The sequence below is a fragment of the Oncorhynchus clarkii genome, chromosome 3 (assembly GCF_045791955.1).
Source record: "Oncorhynchus clarkii lewisi isolate Uvic-CL-2024 chromosome 3, UVic_Ocla_1.0, whole genome shotgun sequence".
Taxonomy (NCBI): Eukaryota; Metazoa; Chordata; class Actinopteri; order Salmoniformes; family Salmonidae; genus Oncorhynchus; species Oncorhynchus clarkii.
The window spans coordinates 32,794,507-32,820,856 of NC_092149.1; the positions used below are offsets into that span (position 1 = coordinate 32,794,507).

Sequence of the window (26,350 nt, forward strand, 5' to 3'; positions counted from 1 at the left end):
AAGTCCAGACCTGAATCCAATCGAGAATCTGTGGAAAGAACTGAAAACTGCTGTTCACAAATGCTCTCCATCCAACCTCACTGAGCTCGAGCTGTTTTGCAAGGAGGAATGGGAAAAAATTTCAGTCTCTCGATGTGCAAAACTGATAGAGACATACCCCAAGCGACTTACAGCTGTAATCGCAGCAAAAGGTGGCGCTACAAAGTATTAACTTAAGGGGGCTGAATAAGTTTGCACGCCCAATTTCTCTGAATGATCCAATGTTGACCTAAATGACTAATGATGATAAATACAATCCACCTGTGTGTAATCAAGTCTCCGTATAAATGCACCTGCACTGTGATAGTCTCAGAGGTCCGTTAAAAGCGCAGAGAGCATCATGAAGAACAAGGAACACACCAGGCAGGTCCGAGATACTGTTGTGAAGAAGTTTAAAGCCGGATTTGGATACAAAAAGATTTCCCAAGCTTTAAACATCCCAAGGAGCACTGTGCAAGCGATAATATTGAAATGGAAGGAGTATCAGACCACTGCAAATCTACCAAGACCTGGCCGTCCCTCTAAACTTTCAGCTCATACAAGGAGAAGACTGATCAGAGATGCAGCCAAGAGGCCCATGATCACTCTGGATGAACTGCAGAGATCTACAGCTGAGGTGGGAGACTCTGTCCATAGGACAACAATCAGTCGTATATTGCACAAATCTGGCCTTTATGGAAGAGTGGCAAGAAGAAAGCCATTTCTTAAAGATATCCATAAAAAGTGTTGTTTAAAGTTTGCCACAAGCCACCTGGGAGACACACCAAACATGTGGAAGAAGGTGCTCTGGTCAGATGAAACCAAAATTGAACTTTTTGGCAACAATGCAAGACGTTATGTTTGGCGTAAAAGCAACACAGCTGAACACACCATCCCACTGTCAAACATGGTGGTGGCAGCATCATGGTTTGGGCCTGCTTTTCTTCAGCAGGGACAGGGAAGATGGTTAAAATTGATGGGAAGATGGATGGAGCCAAATACAGGACCATTCTGGAAGAAAACCTGATGGAGTCTGCAAAAGACCTGAGACTGGGACGGAGATTTGTCTTCCAACAAGACAATGATCCAAAACATAAAGCAAAATCTACAATGGAATGGTTCAAAAATAAACATATCCAGGTGTTAGAATGGCCAAGTCAAAGTCCAGACCTGAATCCAATCGAGAATCTGTGGAAAGAACTGAAAACTGCTGTTCACAAATGCTCTCCATCCAACCTCACTGAGCTCGAGCTGTTTTGCAAGGAGGAATGGGAAAAAATTTCAGTCTCTCGATGTGCAAAACTGATAGAGACATACCCCAAGCGACTTACAGCTGTAATCGCAGCAAAAGGTGGCGCTACAAAGTATTAACTTAAGGGGGCTGAATAAGTTTGCACGCCCAATTTTTCCGTTTTGATTTGTTAAAAAAGTTTGAAATATCCAATAAATGTCGTTCCACTTCATGATTGTGTCCCACTTGTTGTTGATTCTTCACAAAAAAATACAGTTTTATATCTTTATGTTTGAAACCTGAAATGTGGCAAAAGGTCGCAAAGTTCAAGGGGGCCGAATACTTTCGCAAGGCACTGTATACACGGACACTCAGGACACTGAATTATAGGCCTACGGTATTATGAATTCAGTAGGGCCAAATGTATAAAAACAGTTGCCCAGTTGAAAATCAACATGGTCTCATTTAACCATTGTAGTTTTATGTTGCCAACGCTGACATCCCTACATTTCCCCATGGCTTACTGAGAATTAAGTTTCTTTGCCTTACGTCAGTTGACCAGTAATCAAATCAAATCTAACTTTATTTGTCACATGCACCGAATACAACAAGTGTAGACCTTACCGTGAACTGCTTACTTACAAGCCCTTAACCAACAGTGCAGTTCAAGAAGAGTTAAGAAAATATTTTTCAAATAAACTAAAGTAAGAAAAAAAAAATGGAACAAAAAGTAACATAATAAAATAACAATAACGAGGCTATGTACAGGGGGTACCGGTTCCGAGTCAGTGTGCGGGGGGGGGTACAGGTTAGTTGAGGTAATTAGGGGGGGAAGTGACTATGCATAGATAATAAACAGCGAGTAGCAGCAGTGTACAAAACAAATGGAGGGGGGTGCATTTGAATACCAGCTGTAAGTGTATTTGAATACCAGCTGTAAGTGTATTTGAATACCAGCTGTGTCTATCCGTGTTCCAGGCTGAGCAGAAGGCTTCCATCCATTTGAAGTATCTGGAGGACCTGAGTCAAAAGGCCCCAGACTTTCCTATCCCACTGAGAGCCCACATGGTGTGGGAGGGCATGGGGGTCAAAATCTCCTGCACCATCCAGGGATGCCCACCCCCTAGGGCCACCTGGTAAGCACTCACACTTAAGGCTAATGACCTCCATTGAAAATCTCTGAAGACGAATAGGTTACAGTATGCTTATTATGTAGCTACACAGGTTTTGCCATGTCAACCTTTGATTCCTGAATTGGAATATCGCTCTGATATTTGTGGGTGAAATTACCTCATTTGCTTCGATATTAGCCTTGGCAATGTGTGCAACCGTCACCCTTGATAAGCAGATGCACTAAAAGACTAGCGGATGAAAAGAATATGTGTTCAGTATTCATGCCTGAGCACAGTCAGAGCTGTGGACCAGATGACCAGCGGCTTATGAGTTGAACAATCCCAGATGGGATGCATGCATCCCAATGAGCTCCGAGAGTCTTGACTCGACTGAGACGGAGCTCAAGAAGAAATGTGAGATCAAAAGCCATCTATATGCTAAAGGAGTCATGTTAACTGTTGCGTAGCATAGATTAGCATAATTAGCACCGGGCATGAACATTGAAAGCATAACAGTGGTCATGTTTACATTTAATTGGGATTTTTGTTAGTTTATACCTAGACATTTGGACTGTTATTAACTCTCTCCTTCCCAGGTATAAGGACGGGGTACCCCTGAGTGCCTTTGGCCAGGCTTGGAACCACAGTCTGAAGCAGAAGTTTGGCCTCAACACGCTGGAAATCAGAAGGTAACCGAAAGGATTTTCATATGTGTGCCTTTAGCACCCTGCTGTTCAAGACGTTGTAGTTACTTCCACTCCCCTCTTCCATTTCCTCCTCCTTCCTTCTGAGTGAATATGAGAGTGAACTACAGTGTCCTCAGAAAGTATTCACACCCCTTGACTTATTCCACATTTTGTTGTGTTACAGCCTGAATTTAACATGGATTAAATATGTTATTTTTTTCTCACCCATCTACACACAATACCTTGTATTTTAGTGCCTTGCTGCAAACAGGATGCATGTTGTGGAATATTGTTTATTATGTACAGGCTTCCTTATTTTCACTCTGTAAATTAGGTTAGTGTTGTGGAGTAACTACAATGTTGTTGATCCATCCTCAGTTTTCTCCTATCACAGCCATTAAACTCTGTAACTGCTTTAAAGTCACCATTGGCCTCATGGTGAAATTCCTGAGCAGTTTCCTTCCTCTCCAGCAACTGAGTTTGTAAGGACACCTGTATCTTTGTAGTGACTGGGTGTATTGATACACCATTCAAAGTCTAATTAATAACTTCACCATGCTCAAAGGGTTATTCAATGTCTGTTTTTTTTTTTACCAATCTAACAATAGGTGCCCTCCATTGCAAGGCACTGGAAAACCTCCCTGGACTTTGTGGTTGAATCTGTGTTTGAAATGCATTGCTCAACTGAGGGACCGTACAGATAATTGTATGGGTGGTGTACAGAGATGAAGTAGTCATTCAAAAAGAATGTTAAACACTATTGTTGCACACAGAGTAAGTCCATGCAACTTATATGTGACTTGTTAAGCACATATTTTACTACTGAACTTATTTAGGTTTGCCATAACAAAGGGGTTGAGTATTTATTGACTCAAGACGTTTAAGCTTTTCATTTTTAATCAATTTGTACACATTTCTAAAAACATAATTCCACTTTGACATTATGGGGTATTGTGTGTTGGCTAGTGACAAAACATTTATGTTTAATCCATTTTAAATTCAGGTTGTAACAATACTTTCTGAAGGCACAGTACATGAGAATGTTGGCATGTCTTGTGATTTAGCTTTGGGCTCAGCCTGAAGCCAAGATGGTGGCACTAACACATGAGTCATCACCCTTCCCCATCCCCAGGTGCTCTGTTGAGGATGCTGGGGAGTACAAGGTGGTTGCCAGGAGTTCTCTGGGTGAAGCTACTACCATTGCCACTCTGGTGGTCAACTGTAAGTAGCTGCTGATTCTGACAACTGTCATGGACATGGCATTCCTAATATGGACACCGTACAGGCAGATTGCTCCTCTGCCTCAAATTCAGATAGATCATGTTAAATTGGTAACCATGTCACATTTCCCCCTTTCCTGCTCCATACTAGTCCATACTTGTTTTACTCAAGTGAGACAACCTAAGGGGATGCTCATTCATACTTCTATGGGATATAAATCACCATTCATCCGTAACAATTATTTCCAATTCATCTTGATCCAGTTCCATCTGCTGTGATGGTTTGCACCTAGATGACTGGCGTTCTATACCATATCAATAGCCTACACCTTCAATCTAAACTGATTAGTGCAATACATTACATGCCATTACGAGTGAAAAACCACGTGTAGCTTAGCACTTAGAGCATTGGGCCAGTAACTGGAAGGTCACTGGTTTGAATACCCTACCAGACAAGGTCAGAAATCTGCCGATGTGCCCTTGAGCAAGGCACTTAACCCTAATTTGCTCCAGGGTCGCTGTACTGCTATGGCTGACTGTAAAACAACACACTTCACTGCCCCTATAATAGGGGGGCAAGCACTCCTATTCACCTATCATCCATGTTTCACCTGCTCACGTTCTCCTTTCGATTGTTTGAAATAGGCTCAAGGGAATATTAGTTGTGACGTGTATAAAAGTGGCTTTACCAGGATTGATTTGTCTCTCTTTCTCCCTCCATCTCTCTGCACTCTCCCCACCCCCCTCGCTCTCCTTCTTGTCCCCCCACTCCACGATTCAGCATATCAAGGAGCTGAGGCCGCAATCAAGCAATCCTGGACCCCAAGTAAGTTTCATGCAGCATCTAATGAAAAAATGTCCTTTTTAATTTCTCTGCCGCCTTTTGAAGTTCACTCTCGTCTCTTCCGCTAAGACTGAGCCTTTGAAGACACTGACAACTCTGAGGCTCTGCTGCATGTGCTCTGAAATGGTTTGGCTGACTGGATACAAGGATGGATTGAATGGCAAGGGGATGCTTATGGTTCATCGGAGTGTGTGTCGTGTGTGTGTGTGTGTGTGTGTGTCGTGTGTGTGTGTGTGTGTGTGTGTGTGTGTGTGTGTGTGTGTCGTGTGTGTGTGTGTGTGTGTGTGTGTGTGTGTGTGTGTGTGTGTGCCTGTATATGAAGAGGTTGAATGGGAGGGATAGGTGAACAAATCGCTGCCATTTCAGCGCCAGTCAGAGTCATGTATATTTCAGCACAGAGAGAGAGTGTGCAATTTGTTCACTTTTGCTGGCAGCTTGGCCTATATGTATAATGCTCCTAAGCCATTCTCCAGATTTTGAGCAAGTAGAGAGGTTGGTTGCACCCACAGGGAGGCCATGCAGAGTAGTGATTAGACACTGACTAATAACCAACAGCTTATTTATATAGATTGTTTAGCACTGCTCTGTTGCCTTAGTAAATGACTTGCTCTTCCTAGATTGTGTCAGCATCACACACAACTGGATCAAACTGTTATTGACAATAACAAACTCGCTGTATCACACACTGTTGAAAGTGGTGTGCAAGTCACAATCAATGGACTCAGACAGTGGTGTCCTCTGCATGTTTGAAACGAAATAGCAATCATTCCAAATGAAGCTTTATCAGCATGTAATGCCATCCATACACACTGGCTGAGGAGAAAATGGGATTTGAATAGCAGAATGACATTAGTGTGGTGCTGAGACCTCATTTTGTCATGTGGAGCAGGGAGACGGATACTATTAGCCGATGTGGATTACTCCCTAGAACAAAGGGCAACCCCAGCACATTTATCATAATCATGACGGAGACATGCAGGGAATTTCTGAAACAGAGAGATTGATGGGCAGAGATGGGGAGTTATTAAATTGATGTGCATCCAAGTGACTGTCCTGGTCTGTTATTTAGACAAAGATCATTATGGAAACATGTCGGCAACCTTTCAGATCTGTTGGTGGGAATGGGATCTGACAAGGCCTGGTAGTTTTCAGTTTTATCTGTCGACGGAAAAGGGGAGCTCCGAAAAGGAAGAGTTTCATGTTTGTAAATGAGCTTTCGTTGTTTAAAATACATTGTGAAAGAGATTGGTGTGTTTTTCACTATTTAATCACGGCATGGGGTTGTTCAGTGACAGACATGTATTTGTTTCAAATCTATCACTTGATTGTTTTGTTTCAAAGAGACAAATAATCATGTTTTTTTTTGCTAAATGCTATACATCTGTCTCACTCTCAAGATAAGTAATTAGTACTGATAGGTTTTACACAGTCAAATGTAACAAATAACTCAATTGTTTATAAATGACTGTACATACATACAATATTCAAAACATGTTTTTAAAAACATTAATCAATACAGTAATATGAGATCTGTATATAAAACATTTACATTTGACATTTTAGTCATTTAGCATATGCTCTTATCCAGAGTGACTTAGAGTAAGTGCATTTATCTTAAGATAGCTAGGTGAGACAACTACATATCACAGTAAACTATACAGGATACAAACATTCCATTCAAGCTACAAAGTGGATATATAGCGTTTTGCAAAAAAATTAAAACATTCATACTCATCTAAAATCTGAGAACAGTAATATTTTACACACATATGAAGGTACCCATAAGCAATCATTTAGGACGAAAAAACACAAATGTGAAACAATTGTGGATATAGCGTTTTGAAAATAGTTAATAATTCATGTAGTGCATTCGGAAAGTATTCAGACCCCTCAACTTTTTTCACATTTTGATTTGTTATTTAAAATTGATTATAAATAAATAATACCCCACAATAACAAAGCAAAAACATAAAAAAATTTAAATATCACATTTACATAAGTATTCAGACCCTTTAATCAGTACTTTGTTGAAGCACCTTTGGCAGCGATTACAGCCTTGAGTCTTCTTGGGTATGACGGTATAAGCTTGGCACACATTCTTCTCTTCAGATCCTCTGAACCTCTGTCAGGTTGGATGGGGAGCGTCGCTCCACAGCTACTTTCAGGTCTCTTCAGAGATGTTCGATCGGGTTCAAGACCGGGCTCTGGCTGGGCCACTCAAGGATATTCAGAGACTTGTCCCGAAGCCACTCCTGCGTTGTCTTGGCTGTGTGCTTAGGGTCGTTGACCTGTTGGAAGGTGAACTTTCACCCCAGTCTGAGGTCCTGAGCGTTCTGGAGCAGGTTTTCATCAAGGATCTCTCTGTACTTTGTTCCGTTCATCTTCGTCTCGATCCTGACTAGTTTCCCAGTCCCTACCACTGAAAAACATGCCCACAGCATAATGCTGGCGCCACCATGCTTCACCATAGGGAGGGTGCCAGGTTTCTTCCAGATATGAAGCTTGGCATTCAGGCCAAAGAGTTCAATCTTGGTTTCATCAGACCAGAGAATCTTGTTTCTCATGGTTTGAGAGTCTTTAGGTGCCTTTTGGTAAACTCCAATCGGGCTGTCATGTGCCTTTTAATGAGGAGTGGCTTCTGTCTGGCCACTCTACCATAAAGGCCTGATTAGTGGAGTGCTGAGATGGTTGTCCTTCTGGAAGGTTCTCCCATTTCCACAGAGGAACTCCAGAGCTCTGTCAGAATGACCATCGCATTCTTGGTCACCTCCCTGACCAAGGCCCTTCTCCCCCGATTGCTCAGTTTGGCTGGGCGGCCAGCTCTAGGAAGGGTCTTGGTGTTTCCAAACGTCTTCCATTTAAGAATGATGGAGGCCACTGTGTTCTTGGGGACCGACAATGCTGCAGAAATGGTTTGGTAGCCTTCCCCAGATCTGTGCCTTGACACAATTCTGTCTTGGTGCTCTACGGACAATTCTTTCGACCTTGTGGCTTTGTTTTTGCTCTGACATGCACTGCCAACTGTGGGACCTTATATGAACAGGTGTTTGCCTTTCCAAATCATGTCCAATCAATTGAATTTGCCACAGGTCGATTCCAGTCTTGTTGTAGGAACATTTCAAGGATGATCAATGGAAACAGGATGCACCTGTGTCTAATAGCAAAGGGTCTGAATACTTGTGTAAATACGTATTTAAAAAAATAAATGTAAACCTGTTTTCATTATGGGGTATTGTGTGTAGATTGATGAGTAAAACAATGCATTTAATCTATTTTAGAATAAGGCTGTAACATCACAAAATGTGGAAAAAGTCCAGGGGTCTAAATATTTTCCCAAGGCTCTGTATAATGTCTCTCAAAACCTTTTCAGAAATTGTCAAATGTTTCTCTCAATCGCATGTCTCTCATTAATCCTATGTTTACCCCCTTGTGAGGGAGGCCTTTTCAGGAACAAGGGTGCATGTGTGCGAGAGGGGGAGTAAGTCTGTGTGTGTGTCCTTTGTGCTTGTGTGCGTGCGTGCATGCATTCCTGAAGATGAAAAATATCCCCCCTTCCATTACTAATACAGGCCAGTTGGCGTATCTGGGCCTTCGTCCAGTTAATTAAGGTTCCTCTTTGCTTTGTGCATTTTCACTCTGCTGCCACAAGTGAGAGAATCTGAGGGAGAGCAAAGCTTCTTACTCATTGCTTGCTGAGAATAATGGGATCACACTAGTGTCCTCCATAGTACGCTGATGGCAAATCTCAACTTCATCTGACATAACGTCATCATGAGGCTGGAGATGTTGGGAAAATGAGTTCTCATCTCTGTGGATTATTTCCCATCTATATGTTTGTTCTTGCTTATTTCTATTCTTCTTTTTGCCTTCTCCTCCTCTTCTTCGCCCCAACGTTCCCACCTCCACCTCTCTTTCCCTCTTTCTTTTCGTCTTACTCTTCCTCCCCCCACCCATCCTCCTCCTCCCCCCACCCATCCTCCTCCTCCTCCTTCCTCTGTAGTTGCAATGCTGGAGCGGGAGGCTCTGTTTGAGTTCAGTTTCCCTCCGACCTGGGCGAAAGAGGGGGAGAATCTGACCCTGCAGTGTGCCTTCTCCTCGGCCCTGCTGCCCTTCCAACAGGACGTGGCCTGGTTCAGAGATGGTGAGTGGAAGTGGATATTAGCTTTGTCTGTTACGTTTGTGCGGTCTTGTCAACTCTTATGGACAATGGCTACAGGAGTTGGCAAGACACTACAAACAGATCTGGGACCAGGCTAGTATGAATCCTTACCCAATATCAACTGGCATTGGCATTGTTGGTTGTATCATCTGAACTGTATACATGCCATACTTTATACACTGAGTGTACAAAACATTAGGAACACCTTACTTAAATTTAGTTCCCCTTTCACCCTCAGAACAGCCTTAATTCGTCGTGGCATAAACTCTACAAGGTGTCGAAAGCGTTCCACAGGGACGCTGGCCCATGTTGACTCCAATGTTTCCCACATTTGCGTCAAGTTGGCTGGATGTCCTTTGGGTAGTGGACCATTCTTGCTACACATGGGAAAATGTTGAGCGTGAAAAACTCAGCAGCGTTGCAGTTCTTGACACACTCAAATCGGTGTGCCTGGCAACTACTACCATACCCCTTTCAAAGGCACTTAAATCTTTTGTCTTGGCCTCCCGGGTGGCGCAGTGGTTAAGGGCGCTGTACTGCAGCGCCAGCTGTGCCATCAGAGTCCCTGGGTTCGCGCCCAGGCTCTGTCGTAACCGGCCGCGACCGGGAGGTCCATGGGGCGACGCACAATTGGCCTAGCGTCGCCCGGGTTAGGGAGCACTTGGTCGGTAGGGGTGTCCTTGTCTCATCGCGCACCAGCGACTCCTGTGGCGGGCTGGGCGCAGTGTGCGCTAGCCAAGGTGGCCAGGTGCACGGTGTTTCCTCCGGCGCATTGGTGCGGCTGGCTTCCAGGTTGGATGCGTGCTGTGTTAAGAAGCAGTGCGGCTTGGTTGGGTTGTGTATCGGAGGACGCATGACTTTCAACCTTCGTCTCTCCCGAGCCCATACGGGATGAGACAAGATAGTAGCTACTACAACAATTGGATACCACGAAACTGGGGAGAAAAAGGGGTAAAATTAAAAAACAAATTACATTTAAAAAAAACATTTGTCTTGCCCATTGACTATCTGAATGGCAAACATACACAATCCATGTTTCAATTGTCTCAAGGGTTAAAAATATTTCTTTAACCTGTCTCCTGCCCTTCATCTACACTGATTGAAGTGTATTTAACAAGTGACACCAATTAGGGATCATAGCTTTCACCTGGATTTACCTCAGTCTATGTCATGGATAGAGCAAGTGTTCCTAATGCTTTGTACACTCAGTGTTAATTCAGGTGAATCTCCAAGAGCCTTCCCACTGGGCACAGACGTCAATTCAACATCTATTCCACGTTCGTTCAACAGAAATGACGTGGAAATGACATTGATTGAACCAATGTGTGCCCAGTGGGCTGTTTTTTGTTGCCTCAGCTTCTTTGTATTATTCTGATGCACGTCACTTGCTAGAGGGTGCTGGGCCCAAGAAAACTGGTATAAATGAAGTAGGACCCGCACACAGGAATGCCACCTCCCTCCCACAGGAGTCCAACTGCGCCAGTCCAGCAGGGTGGAGCTTCAGACCGCCCTTCGCTCCACTTCCCTCACCCTGAAGGGCGTGCACAAGGAGCAGGAGGGCATGTACATGGTGCGTCTGCGTACCTGGGAGGGGGTCAAAGAGCATAAAGCCTACATTTTTGTCAAAGGTAGGTTCTGGGATGTTTCGTGTGTATCTGTGGGTCTGGTGTGAGGTTGCATATTCCCTGTAACATTCACAATAGCAGCTCTTGAGTTTGGAGTGTTTCTAGTTTTTCTGGTGAAAATGTGGCCACCATAACTTTGGTGGCAGTGGTGAGATTTCGGTGCCAGCAGGGGCACTATACCAACATTAAGGCAATAATAAGAAAACACAATGCCAAGAGCAAGGCAGCTGCCAGCTGACATGTTATGATCTTCAAGCAACTAGCAAACACTACAATTACAAGTCGCTTCTTCCCAAAGTTGCCTGGAGGCCTTGAGATACGTCTGGGTTCCACAGGTGTCTGTGGTTGGGTTTAGCAGTAGTGTGTTTCGAAACAAACCTAACACTTCCACACTTACTTGAAACCCACCAGATTCACAGTCACTTCACAGTCACGTCCACTGAATGTCTCATGACTCCAGTCACCCACACCTTCCCACCCCCTTGTCCCTCCTCTCTCCCTCATCCCCACCACTGCAAACTCCCAGCCAGAGTAAGACCTCAATATCATTAACAACCATTGCACTGCATTGTATTTTCTGTCTTATTAAAAAATCTTGGTCCTTAACTCCTGCTGGAGTTAGAGTCATTAGGGAGTGGAAGTGGATTTTTTCTTTCTGAATTTGCATTACAAATGGGTGGTAAGAGAGAAGAGACAAGGGCCATGTTTGGTTAAGTCTTTTAGCTTATCAGAGGGAGAGATGGAGGGAGGGAGGGAGGGCAGAGGGAGAGAGACACACAGAGGGACCTCTTCACCACCGAGTACAGCAAAGTAAAATGACAGACTGAGGGTGTCTACTAGTTCAACATGGTCTCAATAGAATACGTCAAAATAGTGAGATGTCTGACATTTGACCGCAAGGACATTTATGAACAGTCATACTGATCCCTAGGCAATTGGTCACGACTCATCAGCCTTAAAGCTGAGATCTAGGGAAAGTGAAATAGCGCCACTGGTCGCCCAAGGCACATTTGTTATTGTTTTGTTTAACAAACGGAAGAGATGCCCATCCAGCGGCGTGTTAAAATAAAATCACAGTACCTACTCCGCTGTTCTATGGCACGTGCAATGATGTCTTTTGTTGTTGTAATATCGCAAACGGACGTGGCAGTTTCACCGCAATGGATTCCAACTTCAATGTCTCACACTTGCATGCATAAACTGTAAGAAGGTTGGAAAGACATTTTGCCTGACATTTCCCTACTCTTGTGTTGGTGCCAAAGCAACAGTCTCTCAAGCCTCAGAGAATAGAAAACGGGTCTAAAACATGTCACATCTTATCTCTTTAATCCTCTTAACATAATTCCCTCGTTCCTTCTCTCTCTCTCTATTTTTCTGAGTCTCTGTTTAGTGCTCTCCTTTGTGCTGTCTTTATAACTAATGCAGATTTGATGACCTGTTAATCTTACCTCCAGACAACGCACCTTGCTTTCACATGGCTGCCCCAGACAGACATCGTGGGAGGGTTTAATTGAACTGCTGTGGATTACATTACCTTGCTGGCTTTTAATCCTCCCTCTCTCCCTCTCCTTTTTTTCCATCTCTATTTCCCTCTGCGTTTCTCTCCATGTCCCTGTCTCTCTCTCCTTCTCTCCGTGTCCCTCTCTCCCTCTCCTTTTTTTCCATCTCTATTTCCCTCTGCGTTTCTCTCCATGTCCCTGTCTCCCTCTCCTTCTCTCCGTGTCCTCTCCCTCTTCAGCCTTTTCATTCAATTTAAGGGGCTTTATTTGCATGGGAAACATATGTTTACATTGCCAAACCAAGTGAAATAAATAATAAACTAAAGCGAAATAAACAAAACAGTAAACATTACACACTAGTTCCAAAATAATAAAGACATTTCAAATGTCGTATTATGTATATATGCAGTTTTGTAATGATGTTCAAATTGTTAAAGTACAAAAGAGAAAATAAATAATCATAAATATAGGTTTGGCTGTTAAATGGTGTTTGTTCTTCACTGGTTGACCTTTTCTTGTGGCAACAGGTCACAAATACTGCTGCTGTGATTGTACACTGTGGTATTTCACCCAATAGATACGGGAATTTATCAAAATTGGAGTCGTTTTTTGCTAAATCTTTGCGGGTCTGTAATCTGAGGGAAATGTGTCTCTAATATGGTCATACATTTGGCAGCTCAGTTTCCACCTCATTTTGTGGGTAGTATGCACATAGCCTGTCTTCTCTTGAGAGCTAGGTCTGCCTTCGGCGGCCTTTCTCAATAGCAAGGCTATGCTCACTGAGTCTGTACATAGTCAAAGATTTCCTTAATTTTGTGTCAGTCACAGTAGTCAGGTATTATGTTTAGGGCCAGATAGCATTCTAGTTTGCTCTGTTTTTTAAAATAAATAATTTCCAATGTGTCAAGTAATTATCTTTCTGTTTTCTCATGATTTGGTTTGGTCTAATTGTGTTGCTGTCTCTCTCCCCCTCCCTCCCCTCTTCTCACGCCTTCCCCATTCCCTCCCCTACTCAGATGCGTCTGCAGTAGTGTCCGGTGGTCCAGGCTCTCCTCTGGACCTGAAGGTTTCTGATGTACAAAAGGACTATGTCTTCCTCACCTGGGAGCCTCCCAGTGCTGATGGAGCCTACCAAGTGGAGGGCTACTTTGTGGAGAGGTACTTTTCGACTGTAACACCAGTGTTTCACTAGTGTATGCACCGTTATGTTATACTAGGGAAATTGTGTTTCCATAGCTAGGGCTGACAGTGAGGACTTGTGAAGAGCCACTGCATAATCAAAACAATTACTCTGTGAGAAGGTGTTAACGTTCAGTTAGCCATTGTTATTTAAATGTGAAGAGGCCTTTAGGGTTTCGTATGAATACCGTAACAAGGACATAGGTTGAGGACTCGTATAACCTTTTCACACTACTGAGCCAAGCTGTAAGATCAAATAGTCATATGGATGAGTGATGGCCGTGCGGCATAGGCAAGATGCAGTAGATGGTATAGAGCACAGTATATACAGTGCCTTGCGAAAGTATTCGGCCCCCTTGAACTTTGCGACCTTTTGCCACATTTCAGGCTTCAAACATAAAGATATAAAACTGTATTTTTTTGTGAAGAATCAACAACAAGTGGGACACAATCATGAAGTGGAATGACATTTAGTGGATATTTCAAACTTTTTTAACAAATCAAAAACTGAAAAATTGGGCGTGCAAAATTATTCAGCCCCTTTACTTTCAGTGCAGCAAACTCTCTCCAGAAGTTCAGTGAGGATCTCTGAATGATCCAATGTTGACCTAAATGACTAATGATGATAAATACAATCCACCTGTGTGTAATCAAGTCTCCGTATAAATGTACCTGCACTGTGATAGTCTCAGAGGTCCGTTAAAAGCACAGAGAGCATCATGAAGAACAAGGAACACACCAGGCAGGTCCGAGATACTGTTGTGAAGAAGTTTAAAGCCGGATTTGGATACAAAAAGATTTCCCAAGCTTTAAACATCCCAAAGAGCACTGTGCAAGCGATAATATTGAAATGGAAGGAGTATCAGACCACTGCAAATCTACCAAGACCTGGCCGTCCCTCTAAACTTTCAGCTCATACAAGGAGAAGACTGATCAGAGATGCAGCCAAGAGGCCCATGATCACTCTGGATGAACTGCAGAGATCTACAGCTGAGGTGGGAGACTCTGTCCATAGGACAACAATCAGTCGTATATTGCACAAATCTGGCCTTTATGGAAGAGTGGAAAGAAGAAAGCCATTTCTTAAAGATATCCATAAAAAGTGTTGTTTAAAGTTTGCCACAAGCCACCTGGGAGACACACCAAACATGTGGAAGAAGGTGCTCTGGTCAGATGAAACCAAAATTGAACTTTTTGGCAACAATGCAAAACGTTATGTTTGGCGTAAAAGCAACACAGCTCATCACCCTGAACACACCATCCCCACTGTCAAACATGGTGGTGGCAGCATCATGGTTTGGGCCTGCTTTTCTTCAGCAGGGACAGGGAAGATGGTTAAAATTGATGGGAAGATGGATGGAGCCAAATACAGGACCATTCTGGAAGAAAACCTGATGGAGTCTGCAAAAGACCTGAGACTGGGATGGAGATTTGTCTTCCAACAAGACAATGATCCAAAACATAAAGCAAAATCTACAATGGAATGGTTCAAAAATAAACATATCCAGGTGTTAGAATGGCCAAGTCAAAGTCCAGACCTGAATCCAATCGAGAATCTGTGGAAAGAACTGAAAACTGCTGTTCACAAATGCTCTCCATCCAACCTCACTGAGCTCGAGCTGTTTTGCAAGGAGGAATGGGTAAAAATTTCAGTCTCTCGATGTGCAAAACTGATAGAGACATACCCCAAGCGACTTACAGCTGTAATCGCAGCAAAAGGTGGCACTACAAAGTATTAACTTAAGGGGGCTGAATAATTTTGCACGCCCAATTTTTCAGTTTTTGATTTGTTAAAAAAGTTTGAAATATCCAATAAATGTCGTTCCACTTCATGATTGTGTCCCACTTGTTGTTGATTCTTCACAAAAAAATACAGTTTTATATCTTTATGTTTGAAGCCTGAAATATGGCAAAAGGTCACAAAGTTCAAGGGGGCCGAATACTTTCGCAAGGCACTGTACATATGAGATGAGTAATGTAGGGTATGCAATCAATATATAAAGTGGCATTGTTTAAAGTGACTGGTGATTCATGTATTACATTCAATTATTAATTATTAAAGTGGCTAGAGATTTGAGTCAGTATGTTGGCAGCAGCCACTCAATGTTAGTGATGGCTGTTTAACAGTCTGATGGCCTTGATATAGAAGCTGTTTTCAGTCTCTCGGTCCCAGCTTTGATGCACCTGTACTGACCTCGCCTTCTGGATGATTGCAGGGTGAATAGGCAGTGGCTCGGGTGGTTGTTGTCCTAAATAATCTTTTTGGCCTTCCTGTGACATCGGGTGGTGTAGGTGTCATGGAGGGCAGGTAGTTCACCCCCGGTGATGCGTTGTGCAGACCGCACTACCCTCTGGAGAGCCTTATGGTTGTGGGCGGAGCAGTTGCCGTACCAGGCGGTGATACAGCCCAACAGGATGTTCTCAATTGTGCATCTGTAAAAGTTTGCGTGTTTTCGGTGACAAGCCAAATTTCTTCAGTCTCCTGAGGTTGAAGAGGCACTGTTGCGCCTTCTTCACCACACTGTCTGTGTGGGTGGACCATTTCAGATTGTCCGTGATGTGTACGCCGAGGTACTTCAAACTTTCCACCTTCTCCACTACTGTCCCGTCGATGTGGATAAGGGGGTGCTCACTCTGCTGTTTCCTGAAGTACACGATCATCTCCTTTGTTTTGTTGACGTTGAGTGTGATGTTATTTTCCTGACACCACACTCTGAGGGCCCTCACCTCCTCCCTGTAGGCTGTCTTGTCGTTGTTGCTAATCAAGCCTATTACTGTAGTGTCGTCTGCAAACTTGATGATTGAGTTGGAGGCGTGCATGGCCACGCAGTCGTGGGTGAACAGGGAGTACAGGAGAGGGCTGAGAACACACCCTTGTGGGGCCCCATTGTTGAGGATCAGCAGGGTGGAGATGTTGCTTCCTACCCTCACCATCTGGGGGCTGCCCGTCAGAATGTCCAGGACCCAGTTGCACAGGGCGGGGTCGAGACCCAGGGTCTCGAGCTTAATGACGCGTTTGGAGGGTACATGGTGTTAAATGCTGAGCTGTAGTCAATGAACAGCATTCTTACATCGGTATTCCTCTTTTCCAGATGGATTAGGGCAGTATGATTGCGATTGCGTCATCTGTGGACCTATTGGGGCGGTAGGCAAATTGGAGTGGGTCTAGGGTATCAGGTAGGATTGTGGTGATATGATCCTTGACTAGCCTCTCAAAGCACTTCATGATGACAGAAGTGAGTGCTACGGGGTGAGAGTCGTTTAGCTCAGTTACCTTAGCTTTCTTGGAGACAGGAACAATGTTTGCCCTCTTGAAGCATGTGGGCACAGCAGACTGGGATAGGGATTTATTGAATATGTCCGTGAACACACCAGCCAGCTGGTCTACGCATGCTCTGGGGACACGGCTACGGATGCCGTCTGGGCCAGCAGCCTTGCGAGGGTTAACACGTTTTAATGTTTTACTCACGTTGGCCACAGTGAAGGAGAACCCACACGTTTTGGTAGCGTCAGTGGCACTGAATTGTCCTCAAAGCGAGCAAAGAAGCTGTTTAATTTGTCTGGGAGCAAGAAGTTGGTGTCTGCGACTGATCTGGTTTTCTTTTGTAATCCGTGATTGACTTTAGACCCTGCCACATACATCTCGTGTTTGAGCCGTTGAATTGCGACTCTACTTTGTCTCTATTCGGATGCTTAGCTTGTTTGATTGCCTTGCGGAGGGAATAGCTACACTGTTTGTATTCGGTTATGTTTCCGGTTGCCTTGCCACGATTAAATACAGTGGTACGCGCTTTCAGTTTTGCGCGAATGCTGCCATCAATCCACGGTTTCTGGTAAGGGACGGTTTTAATAGTCACTCACTCACCGAGTCAGCATATGCGTCAATGTTGTTGTCTGAGGCTATCCGGAGCACATCCCAGTCCACGTGATCGAAGCAATCTTGAAGCGTGGAATCCGATTGGTCGGACCAGGGTTGAACAGACATGAGTACGGGCGTTTCCTCTTTTAGTTTCTGTCTATAGGCTGGGAGCAACAAAATGGAGTCGTGGTCAGATTTGCCGAAAGGAGGGCGGGGGAGGGTTTTGTATGCGTTGTGGAAGTTAGAGTAGCAATGATCTAGGATGCTGCCAGCTCGAGTCGCGCATTCGATATGCTGATAAATTTAGGGAGCCTTGTTTTCAGACTAGCTTTGTTAAAATCCACAGCTACAATAAATGCAGCCTCAGGATATATGGTTTCCAGTTTACATCGAGTCCAGTGAAGTTCTTTCAGGGCCGTCAAAGGTATCGTCGGGGGGGGGGGGGGGGGTATACACAGCTGTGATTATAATCGATTCTCTTGGTAGATTACATGGTTGGCATTTGATTGTAAGGAATTCTAGGTCAGATGAACAAAAGGACCTGAGTTCAAGGATGTTGTTATGATGACACCACGAGTCGTTAATCATAAGGCATATACCCCTGCCCTTCTTCTTACCAGAGAGATGTTTGTTTCTGTTGGTGCGATGCGTGAAGAAACCGGGTGGCTGTACCGACTCTGATAACATATCCCAAGTGAGCCATGTTTCCATGAAACAGAGAATGTTACAATCTGTCTCTCTGGAAGGCAACCCTTGCTCGAATTTCATCTACCTTGTTGTCAAGAGACTGGACATTGGCAAGTAGTATACTCAGGAGCAGTGAGCAATGTGCCCGTCTACGGAGCCTGACCAGAAGACCGCTCCGTCTGCCCCTTATGTGGTGCCGTTGTTTTGGGTCGCCTACTGGGATCAGATCCATTGTCCTGGGTGGTGGTCCGAACAGAGGATCCGCTTCGGGAAAGTTGTATTCCTGGTCGTAATGTTGGTAAGTTGGCGTTGCTCTTATATCCAATAGTTATTCCAGGCTGTATGTGATAATACTTCAGATTTCCTGAGGTAACAATGTAAGAAATAATACATAAAAAAAACAAATACTGCATAGAAGAACGCGAAGCGAGGCGACCATCTCTGTTGGCGTCATTTTGATGGCATCGGAGAGGAAGGCAGACGTTTAATGCGTCCCGGACCAATTGTGCTTTTTTGTTTGTTTATTTGCGTTGTGTGTAACTTATTGTTTTCCTTATTTTGTACATAATGTTGCCACTACCGTCTCTTATGACCAAAAATAAGATGTCAGGACTGTGATTACTCACCACGGACTAGCAGAATAGTTTTTTCCTTTCAAGACTCTGACGAGCCTAACGCAAAGGATATACTGCTTCCTCGGGAACAGGCCCCGCGATTTGCGTAATGAGGAGGTGGAGAAAAAGGGGCCAAAGTGCGGGCTGCCTTCTGAGAATTCATAGGCAATCGAATAAACCCCCACTTCCCTCTATTCTGCTAGCAAACGTGCAATATTTGGAGAATAAAATCGACGAGCTACGCAAAAGATTAAACTACCAACAGGACATTAAAAACGGTAACATTTTATGCTTCATGGAGTCGTGGCTGAACGATGACACTGTCAACATACAGCTGGCTGGTTACACGCTATACTGACAGGATAGAACAGCTGCGTCTGGTAAGGCAAAGCGCGGCGGACTATGTATTTTTGTAAATAACGGCTGGTGTACAATATACAGTGCCTAGCGAAAGTATTCGGCCCCCTTGAACTTTTGGAACCTTTTGCCACATTTCAGGCTTCAAACATAAAGATAGAAAACTGTATTTTTTTGTGAAGAATCAACAACAAGTGGGACACAATCATGAAGTGGAACGACATTTATTGGATATTTCAAACTTTTTTAACAAATCAAAAACTGAAAAATTGGGCGTGCAAAATTATTCATCCCCCTTAAGTTAATACTTTGTAGCGCCACCTTTTGCTGCGATTACAGCTGTAAGTCGCTTGGGTTATGTCTCTATCAGTTTTGCACATCGAGAGACCGACATTTTTTCCCATTCCTCCTTGCAAAACAGCTCGAGCTCAGTGAGGTTGGATGGAGAGCATTTGTGAACAGCAGTTTTCAGTTCTTTCCACAGATTCTCGATTGGATTCAGGTCTGGACTTTGACTTGACCATTCTAACACCTGGATATGTTTATTTTTGAACCATTCCATTATAGATTTTGCTTTATGTTTTGGATCATTGTCTTGTTGGAAGACAAATCTCCATCCCAGTCTCAGGTCTTTTGCAGACTCTATCAGGTTTTCTTCCAGAATGGTCCTGTATTTGGCTCCATCCATCTTCCCATCAATTTTAACCATCTTCCCTGTCCCTGCTGAAGAAAAGCAGGCCCAAACCATGATGCTGCCACCACCATGTTTGACAGTGGGATGGTGTGTTCAGCTGTGTTGCTTTTACGCCAAACATAACGTCTTGCATTGTTGCCAAAAAGTTCAATTTTGGTTTCATCTGACCAAAGCACCTTCTTCCACATGTTTGGTGTGTCTCCCAGGTGGCTTGTGGCAAACTTTAAACTACACTTTTTATGGATATCTTTAAGAAATGGCTTTCTTCTTGCCACTCTTCCATAAAGGCCAGATTTGTGCAATATACGACTGATTGTTGTCCTATGGACAGTCTCCCACCTCAGCTGTAGATCTCTTCAGTTCATCCAGAGTGATCATGGGCCTCTTGGCTGCATCTCTGATCAGTCTTCTCCTTGTATGAGCTGAAAGTTTAGAGGGACGGCCAGGTCTTGGTAGATTTGCAGTGGTCTGATACTCCTTCCATTTCAATATTATCGCTTGCACAGTGCTCCTTGGAATGTTTAAAGCTTGGGAAATCTTTTTGTATCCAAATCCGGCTTTAAACTTCTTCACAACAGTATCTCGGACCTGCCTGGTGTGTTCCTTGTTCTTCATGATGCTCTCTGCGCTTTTAACGGACCTCTGAGGCTATCACAGTGCAGGTGCATTTATACGGAGACTTGATTACACACAGGTGGATTGTATTTATCATCATTAGTCATTTAGGTCAGCATTGGATCATTCAGAGATCCTCACTGAACTTCTGGAGAGAGTTTGCTGCACTGAAAGTAAAGGGGCTGAATAATTTTGCACGCCCAATTTTTCATTTTTTTATTTGTTAAAAAAGTTTGAAATATCCAATAAATGTCGTTCCACTTCATGATTGTGTCCCACTTGTTGTTGATTCTTCACAAAAAAATACAGTTTTATATCTTTATGTTTGAAGCCTGAAATGTGGCAAAAGGTTGCAAAGTTCAAGGGGGCCGACTACTTTCGCAAGGCACTGTAAATATACTTTATATTTGAAATTCTTCAAATAGCCACCGTTTGCCTTGATGATAGCTTTGCCTTGATGACACACTTGGCATTCTCTCAACCAGCTTCATGAGGTAGTCACCTGGAATGCATATCTATTAACATGTGTGCCTTCTTAAACGTTAATTTGTGGAATTTCTTTCCTTAATGCGTTTGAGCCAATCATTTGTGTTGTGACAAGGTAGGGGGGTATACAGAAGATATCCCTAATTTGGTAAAAGACCAAGTCTCTAGCCATTGCTCAGCTGAGGTAGAGTGTCTCATGATAAACACACTATCTACCTAGAGAGTTTTCATCTGTATTTTTCGTAGCTGTTATTAACATACCACCACAGTCAGAGGCTGGCACTAAGACAGCATTGAATGAGCTGTATTCCGCCATAAGCAAACAAGAAAATACTCACCCAGAGGCGGCGCTCCTACTAGCCTGGGACTTTAATGCAGGGAAACTTATATCCGTTTTACCAAATTTCTATCAGCATGTTACATGTGCAACCAGGGGAAGAAAAAAAAAGAAAAAAAAAAACTCTGGACAACGTATACTCCACAGACAAAGACGCATACAAAGCTCTCCCTCGCCGTACGTACATACCCCAACCAGAAGTCATGGATTACAGGCAGCATCCGCACTGAGCTAAAGAGTAGAGCTGCAACTTTCAAGGAGTGGGACTCTAACCCAGAAGCTTATAAGAAATCCTGCAATGCCCTCTGACGAACCATCAAATAGGCAAAGCGTCAATATAGGATTAAGATCAAATCATACTGCACCGGCTCTGACACTCGTTGGATGTGGCAGCGCTGTATGTGGCAGCGCTTGCAAACCATTACAGACTACAAAGGGAAGCACAGCCGAGAGCTGCCCAGTGACATGAGCCTATCAGACGAGCTAAACTTCTTCTATGCTTGCTTAGAGGCAACAGCTGTTCCGGAGGACTGTGATCACTCTCTCCACAGCCGATGTGAGTAAGACCTTTAAACAGGTCAACATTCACAAGGCCGCAGGGCCAGACAGATTACCAGGACGTGTACTGCGAGCATGAGCTGACCAACTGGCCAGTGTCTTCACTGACATTTTCAACCTCTCCCTGTCTGAGTCTGTAATACCAACATGCAGACCACCATAGTGCCTGTGCCCAAGAACACTAAGGTAACCTGCCTAAATGACTACCGACCCATAGCACTCACGTCTGTAGCCATGAAGTGCTTTGAAAGGCTGGTCATGGCTCACATCAACACCATCATCCCAGAAACCCTAGACCCACTCCAATTTGCATACCGCCCCAACAGATCCACAGATGATGCAATCTCTATTGCACTCCACACTGCCCTTTCCCACCTGGACAAAAGGAACACCTATGTGAGAATGTTATTAATTGACAACAGCTCAGCCTTCAACACCATAGTGTCATCAAAGGCTTCTAAAAAGCTTCTACCACCAAACCATAAGACTCCTGAACATCTAATCAAATGGCTACCCAGACTATTTGCATTGCCCCCCCACCTCCCCCTCTTTACACCTCTGCTACACTCTGTTGTTGTCATCTATGCATAGTCACTTCAATAACTCTACCTACGTGTACATACTACCTCAACTAACCGGTGCCCCCACACATTGACTCTGTACCCCCCTGACTCTGTGCCCCCTGTACCCCCCCTGACTTTTGCTCCCTGTACCCCCCTAACTCTGTACCCCCATGTATATAGTCTGGCTATTGTTGTTTTACTGCTGCTCTTTAATTACTTGTTACTTTTATCTCTTATTCTTGTCCGTATTTTTTTAAACTGCATTGTTGGTTGGAGGCTCGTAAGTAAGCATTTCACTGTAAAGTCTACAGCTGTTGTATTCGGCGCATGTGACTAATAACATTTGATTTGATTTGAACCTGGCCTGCTTACCTGTACGTTCAGTCTCAACGATAAGAGTTATCTTAGACATAAGCTATCTTTGTTGACTCCAAATCAACAACACACAGCAAATCAAACTAAACTGTTGGGCCACAACAGTGAGCAAATTGAATCGGGGAGATAAAACTCCTGCCAACTTTGATGTAATATCCATTTGGCAAAGCCCAAAGAAGATGGATGATCTGCGTGATAATAATTCAACATGGAACACAACGTTAACTCAATCAAAGCCCTCCCATAGGTAACAGGTGCTCACTAATCACTGAAGCTGATCGATGCGCCCGTGTGTGTGTACTTTCATCATACTTACACATCTTCTCTATTTAGCATGCAGAGGGCACATTAAAATACTAATGTTAGGTCTCACTCTGATGTATTATATGATATATATATTACATGCATCAGAGAAAGACCTAACATCAGAGAGACCTAGCCTTCCAGTCGCCTAGCAACACATACACAGCTTAATGTTCCCTCAAGCTATTTTCTTTCTTTGTTTGCTTTCCCAGGTGGCTTCTTGTTCAGTATTGATTTATCAGCATTCAACGGCTGCTTTTCTTCACATTTTCTTATAAATTAGTTGTGAGACTTGTTATTTTGAGGTGATGTACTTGGGTGGAAAAATGATTGTCCTTTGTTGGCTGAAATGTGTTTCTCTTTTATACAATCGAAAATGTTTACAAATGTATTTTATAGTGACACAATTATATTCATGGAGAAATAACAAAATTGGGGAATGTTGAGCTAAAAACTATTTTGAAAGTCATAAAGTGAAATACATTTTTTGAAATCTCTGATCTTTTCCTTTCCCTTCTCATATGGTCTCTTTCTCTCTCGCTCTCGCTCTCGCTCTCTCTCCCTAATCCTAGGTGTGACATTGGTAGTGGGCAGTGGGTGCGTTGTAATGACACCATTCAGAAGGCATGTCACTACCCTGTGAGAGGTCTGAGTGACAGCACCATCTACCAGTTCAGGGTGTGTGCCGTCAACCAGGCAGGTGTAGGACGCCCCTCTAAGGCCACCGAGCCTGTCATCACCACCGACCCTTTAGAACACACCAGAACTATGGGTAATCTGCACACTCAGATTTACACACACCGAACACACTCTGGGTAGAGGTCATTAGATAGAGAGAGACATAACATAGGCTAAATAGAATACATTGTGTGTGTGTGTGTGGTGGGGGCTATGAGAGAGAGAGCGAGAGAGAGAGAGAGAGAGAGAGAGAGAGAGAGAGAGAGAGAGAGAGAGAGAGAGAGAGAGAGAGAGAGAGAGAGAGAGAGAGCAGATGGGTGCGCTGGTCAGATGCTGTGGATCATTAGGCACAGATGGAGTACGGCCAGGAGGTTGGCTTGCCTCTGACTGTTTCCCCCAGCTCTCTCTCTCTCTCTCTCTCTGCCGAGCCCTGGCATGCTGGCATCGTATGGACGGTTTCTTCCATGTTATCTACTCATTGTGCTATCATGCATTTAATTTCCTTCTTTCTCTCTCTCTCTTTTTCTTCTCAATCAGTTATCAAGGTGGACAGAGGTAGAGAGATCACCATCACCAAAGACCAGTTGGAAAGTGAGAAACCACATACATCATCGTTGTAGTACTATTACTAACAGTGTCCGTAGCTATGGCACTACAGCCTTTTCAATGGTATCCCCCAGCGGCTTACCCTAGACCGAATACTTACGATACAGTGCCACTGCATATTTCTGCTTTTCCCTTTGTATTCTTTTGACATTTGAAGACACATGTTCTGCAATTCTATACAGTTTAACATTACTTTTTTTTTGGGGGGGGGGGTATTTTGGAAACACAGTATAAGTGGAAGTGGAAAGTGATTTTTTTGTTTTGGTAAAAACATTTTTTTTGGTGGGGTGTGGAAACAGTTAACTTCAACACTTTAAATCATGGGGCAGAAAGAAACCGTTGCAGTTTAAAATTGTAAATATTCATCTCCAGCACCACCCCGACATCAACATATATGAAAATGGCGCATTTCTATGTTTTGTAGTAAAAAAAGATTTGCGTTTCCAATGACATCATCAACCAATTAGCGGACAGGGAATGCCTACTAACAATTGGTCAAAATCACACAGTGGACACTGTTGTCATTGGAAACACTTATCTTTCACTATCTTTTTTTTACTACAAAACCCCAGTGGCAATTTTGCCAATGATATTCAATATAACAACGTCATGTTTCTTCATATCTTCCATCATGTAATAGCTTTGTGAAAGCAATGTACTTTGTTCCATTAGGTGGACTATTCTCTATGGTGTCCTAGTAAATGCCTGTTATGGCCCAGGGTAGTCAGCGTGCTTCTCTCTGAACAGGGATCATAACATGACCCTGATGTAGCTCAAAGATGGAGGAGGAGGCAAACACCATGGAAACACCAGGGAATGGTGTACTATTATGAAAAATAAAGCACTCTCTCTTTTTCGAGGAACCCTGGTACAACTTTAGGTTTCAATGAATCAATAACTGTGTGTGTGTGTGTGTGTGTGTCATGACAGTCTGTGCTTTTCTCATTAAAAAAAAAAACATTTTATATCTGACCCTTGCTTGGTCATGTGATACAGTGCTCTGGGTCTTGTTTAGCAGGGTACACCGTAGCAAAACTATTTGCAATGGAAAATAGTCCCCGTCTCCCCGTCTCAAAATGTTTTCTCCTTCTGACCATGACCCGGTTGTCTTTACTGTCTACTACACCTATCCTCCCTTCTTCCCTCTGACCTTAGGTCAGATGAAAGTCCCATTCCCTCCCACTGGTGTCCATGCCTGTGAGATGAGTGACAACTACGCCGTGCTTAGCTGGACTGAGCCGGAGCCCAGAGGCAAGGAGCAACTTACCTTCTATGTGGAGCGGGTGAGTTAAGGCCTGTGCTCCTACTCATACACACAATACAGAGAAACACACACACACACACACGCGCACACACACACACACACACACGCACACACACACCAGCTACCCTCAACCCGGGCCATCTTAGTGCGTGTAGCGTCAGCCCTCCGCTGCCCATTGACCTGTTTTACTGTTGTAGACTCGGAGCCAAATGAATGAAGAGCTCTGACCACTATGATAATTAAAGATTAAAGGGACGGCAGAAAAACACTCATACGGTTGCCGGTGTCAGTTTAGGTGGGCATCGGTGCACTCGTTAAAAACTGAGAGACCTGGAAGTTGCTCTCTTGCCGCTAGTTAATTTGCGTTCTCATGAACTAACAACAAACGTTCCTGTGATGTGCAAGGAGTGATTCCAAGAGACCATTCCCTTAATGTCAAATAGAACTTACCCAGAATGCGGTTACCATGTTCTCAGAACTTAAGATATTATGTGTACAAAACATTAGGAACACCTGCTCTTTCCCTGACTGACTGACCAGGTGAATCCATGAGAAAGCTATGGTCCCTTATTGATGTCACCTGTTAAATCCACTTCAATCCGTGTAGAGGAAGGGGAGGAGACAGATTAAAGAAGGATTTTTAAGCCTTGAGACGATTGTGTATGTGTGACATTCAGAGGCTGAATGGGCAAGACAAAATATTTTAGTGTCTTTCAACGAGGTATGGTAGTAGGTGCAGGGTGCACTGGTTTGAGTGTGTCAAGAACTGCAGCGTGGCTGG

The 26,350-nt window shown here is 43.7% G+C and overlaps 1 protein-coding gene across 1 annotated transcript in view; it reads left to right on the top strand.

Annotated features, from left to right (window-relative positions):
* Positions 1-26,350, top strand: part of LOC139393481 (myomesin-3-like) — an 80,498-nt gene that overhangs the window by 29,784 nt on the left and 24,364 nt on the right. The window contains exons 5-14 of the mRNA XM_071141984.1: positions 2,228-2,385; positions 2,958-3,050; positions 4,180-4,268; positions 5,049-5,093; positions 9,112-9,252; positions 10,737-10,898; positions 13,411-13,552; positions 23,594-23,793; positions 24,237-24,290; positions 25,461-25,588. Of these exons, the coding sequence (XP_070998085.1) occupies positions 2,228-2,385; positions 2,958-3,050; positions 4,180-4,268; positions 5,049-5,093; positions 9,112-9,252; positions 10,737-10,898; positions 13,411-13,552; positions 23,594-23,793; positions 24,237-24,290; positions 25,461-25,588 (1,212 nt within the window). The remainder of the gene's footprint in view (positions 1-2,227; positions 2,386-2,957; positions 3,051-4,179; positions 4,269-5,048; positions 5,094-9,111; positions 9,253-10,736; positions 10,899-13,410; positions 13,553-23,593; positions 23,794-24,236; positions 24,291-25,460; positions 25,589-26,350) is intronic.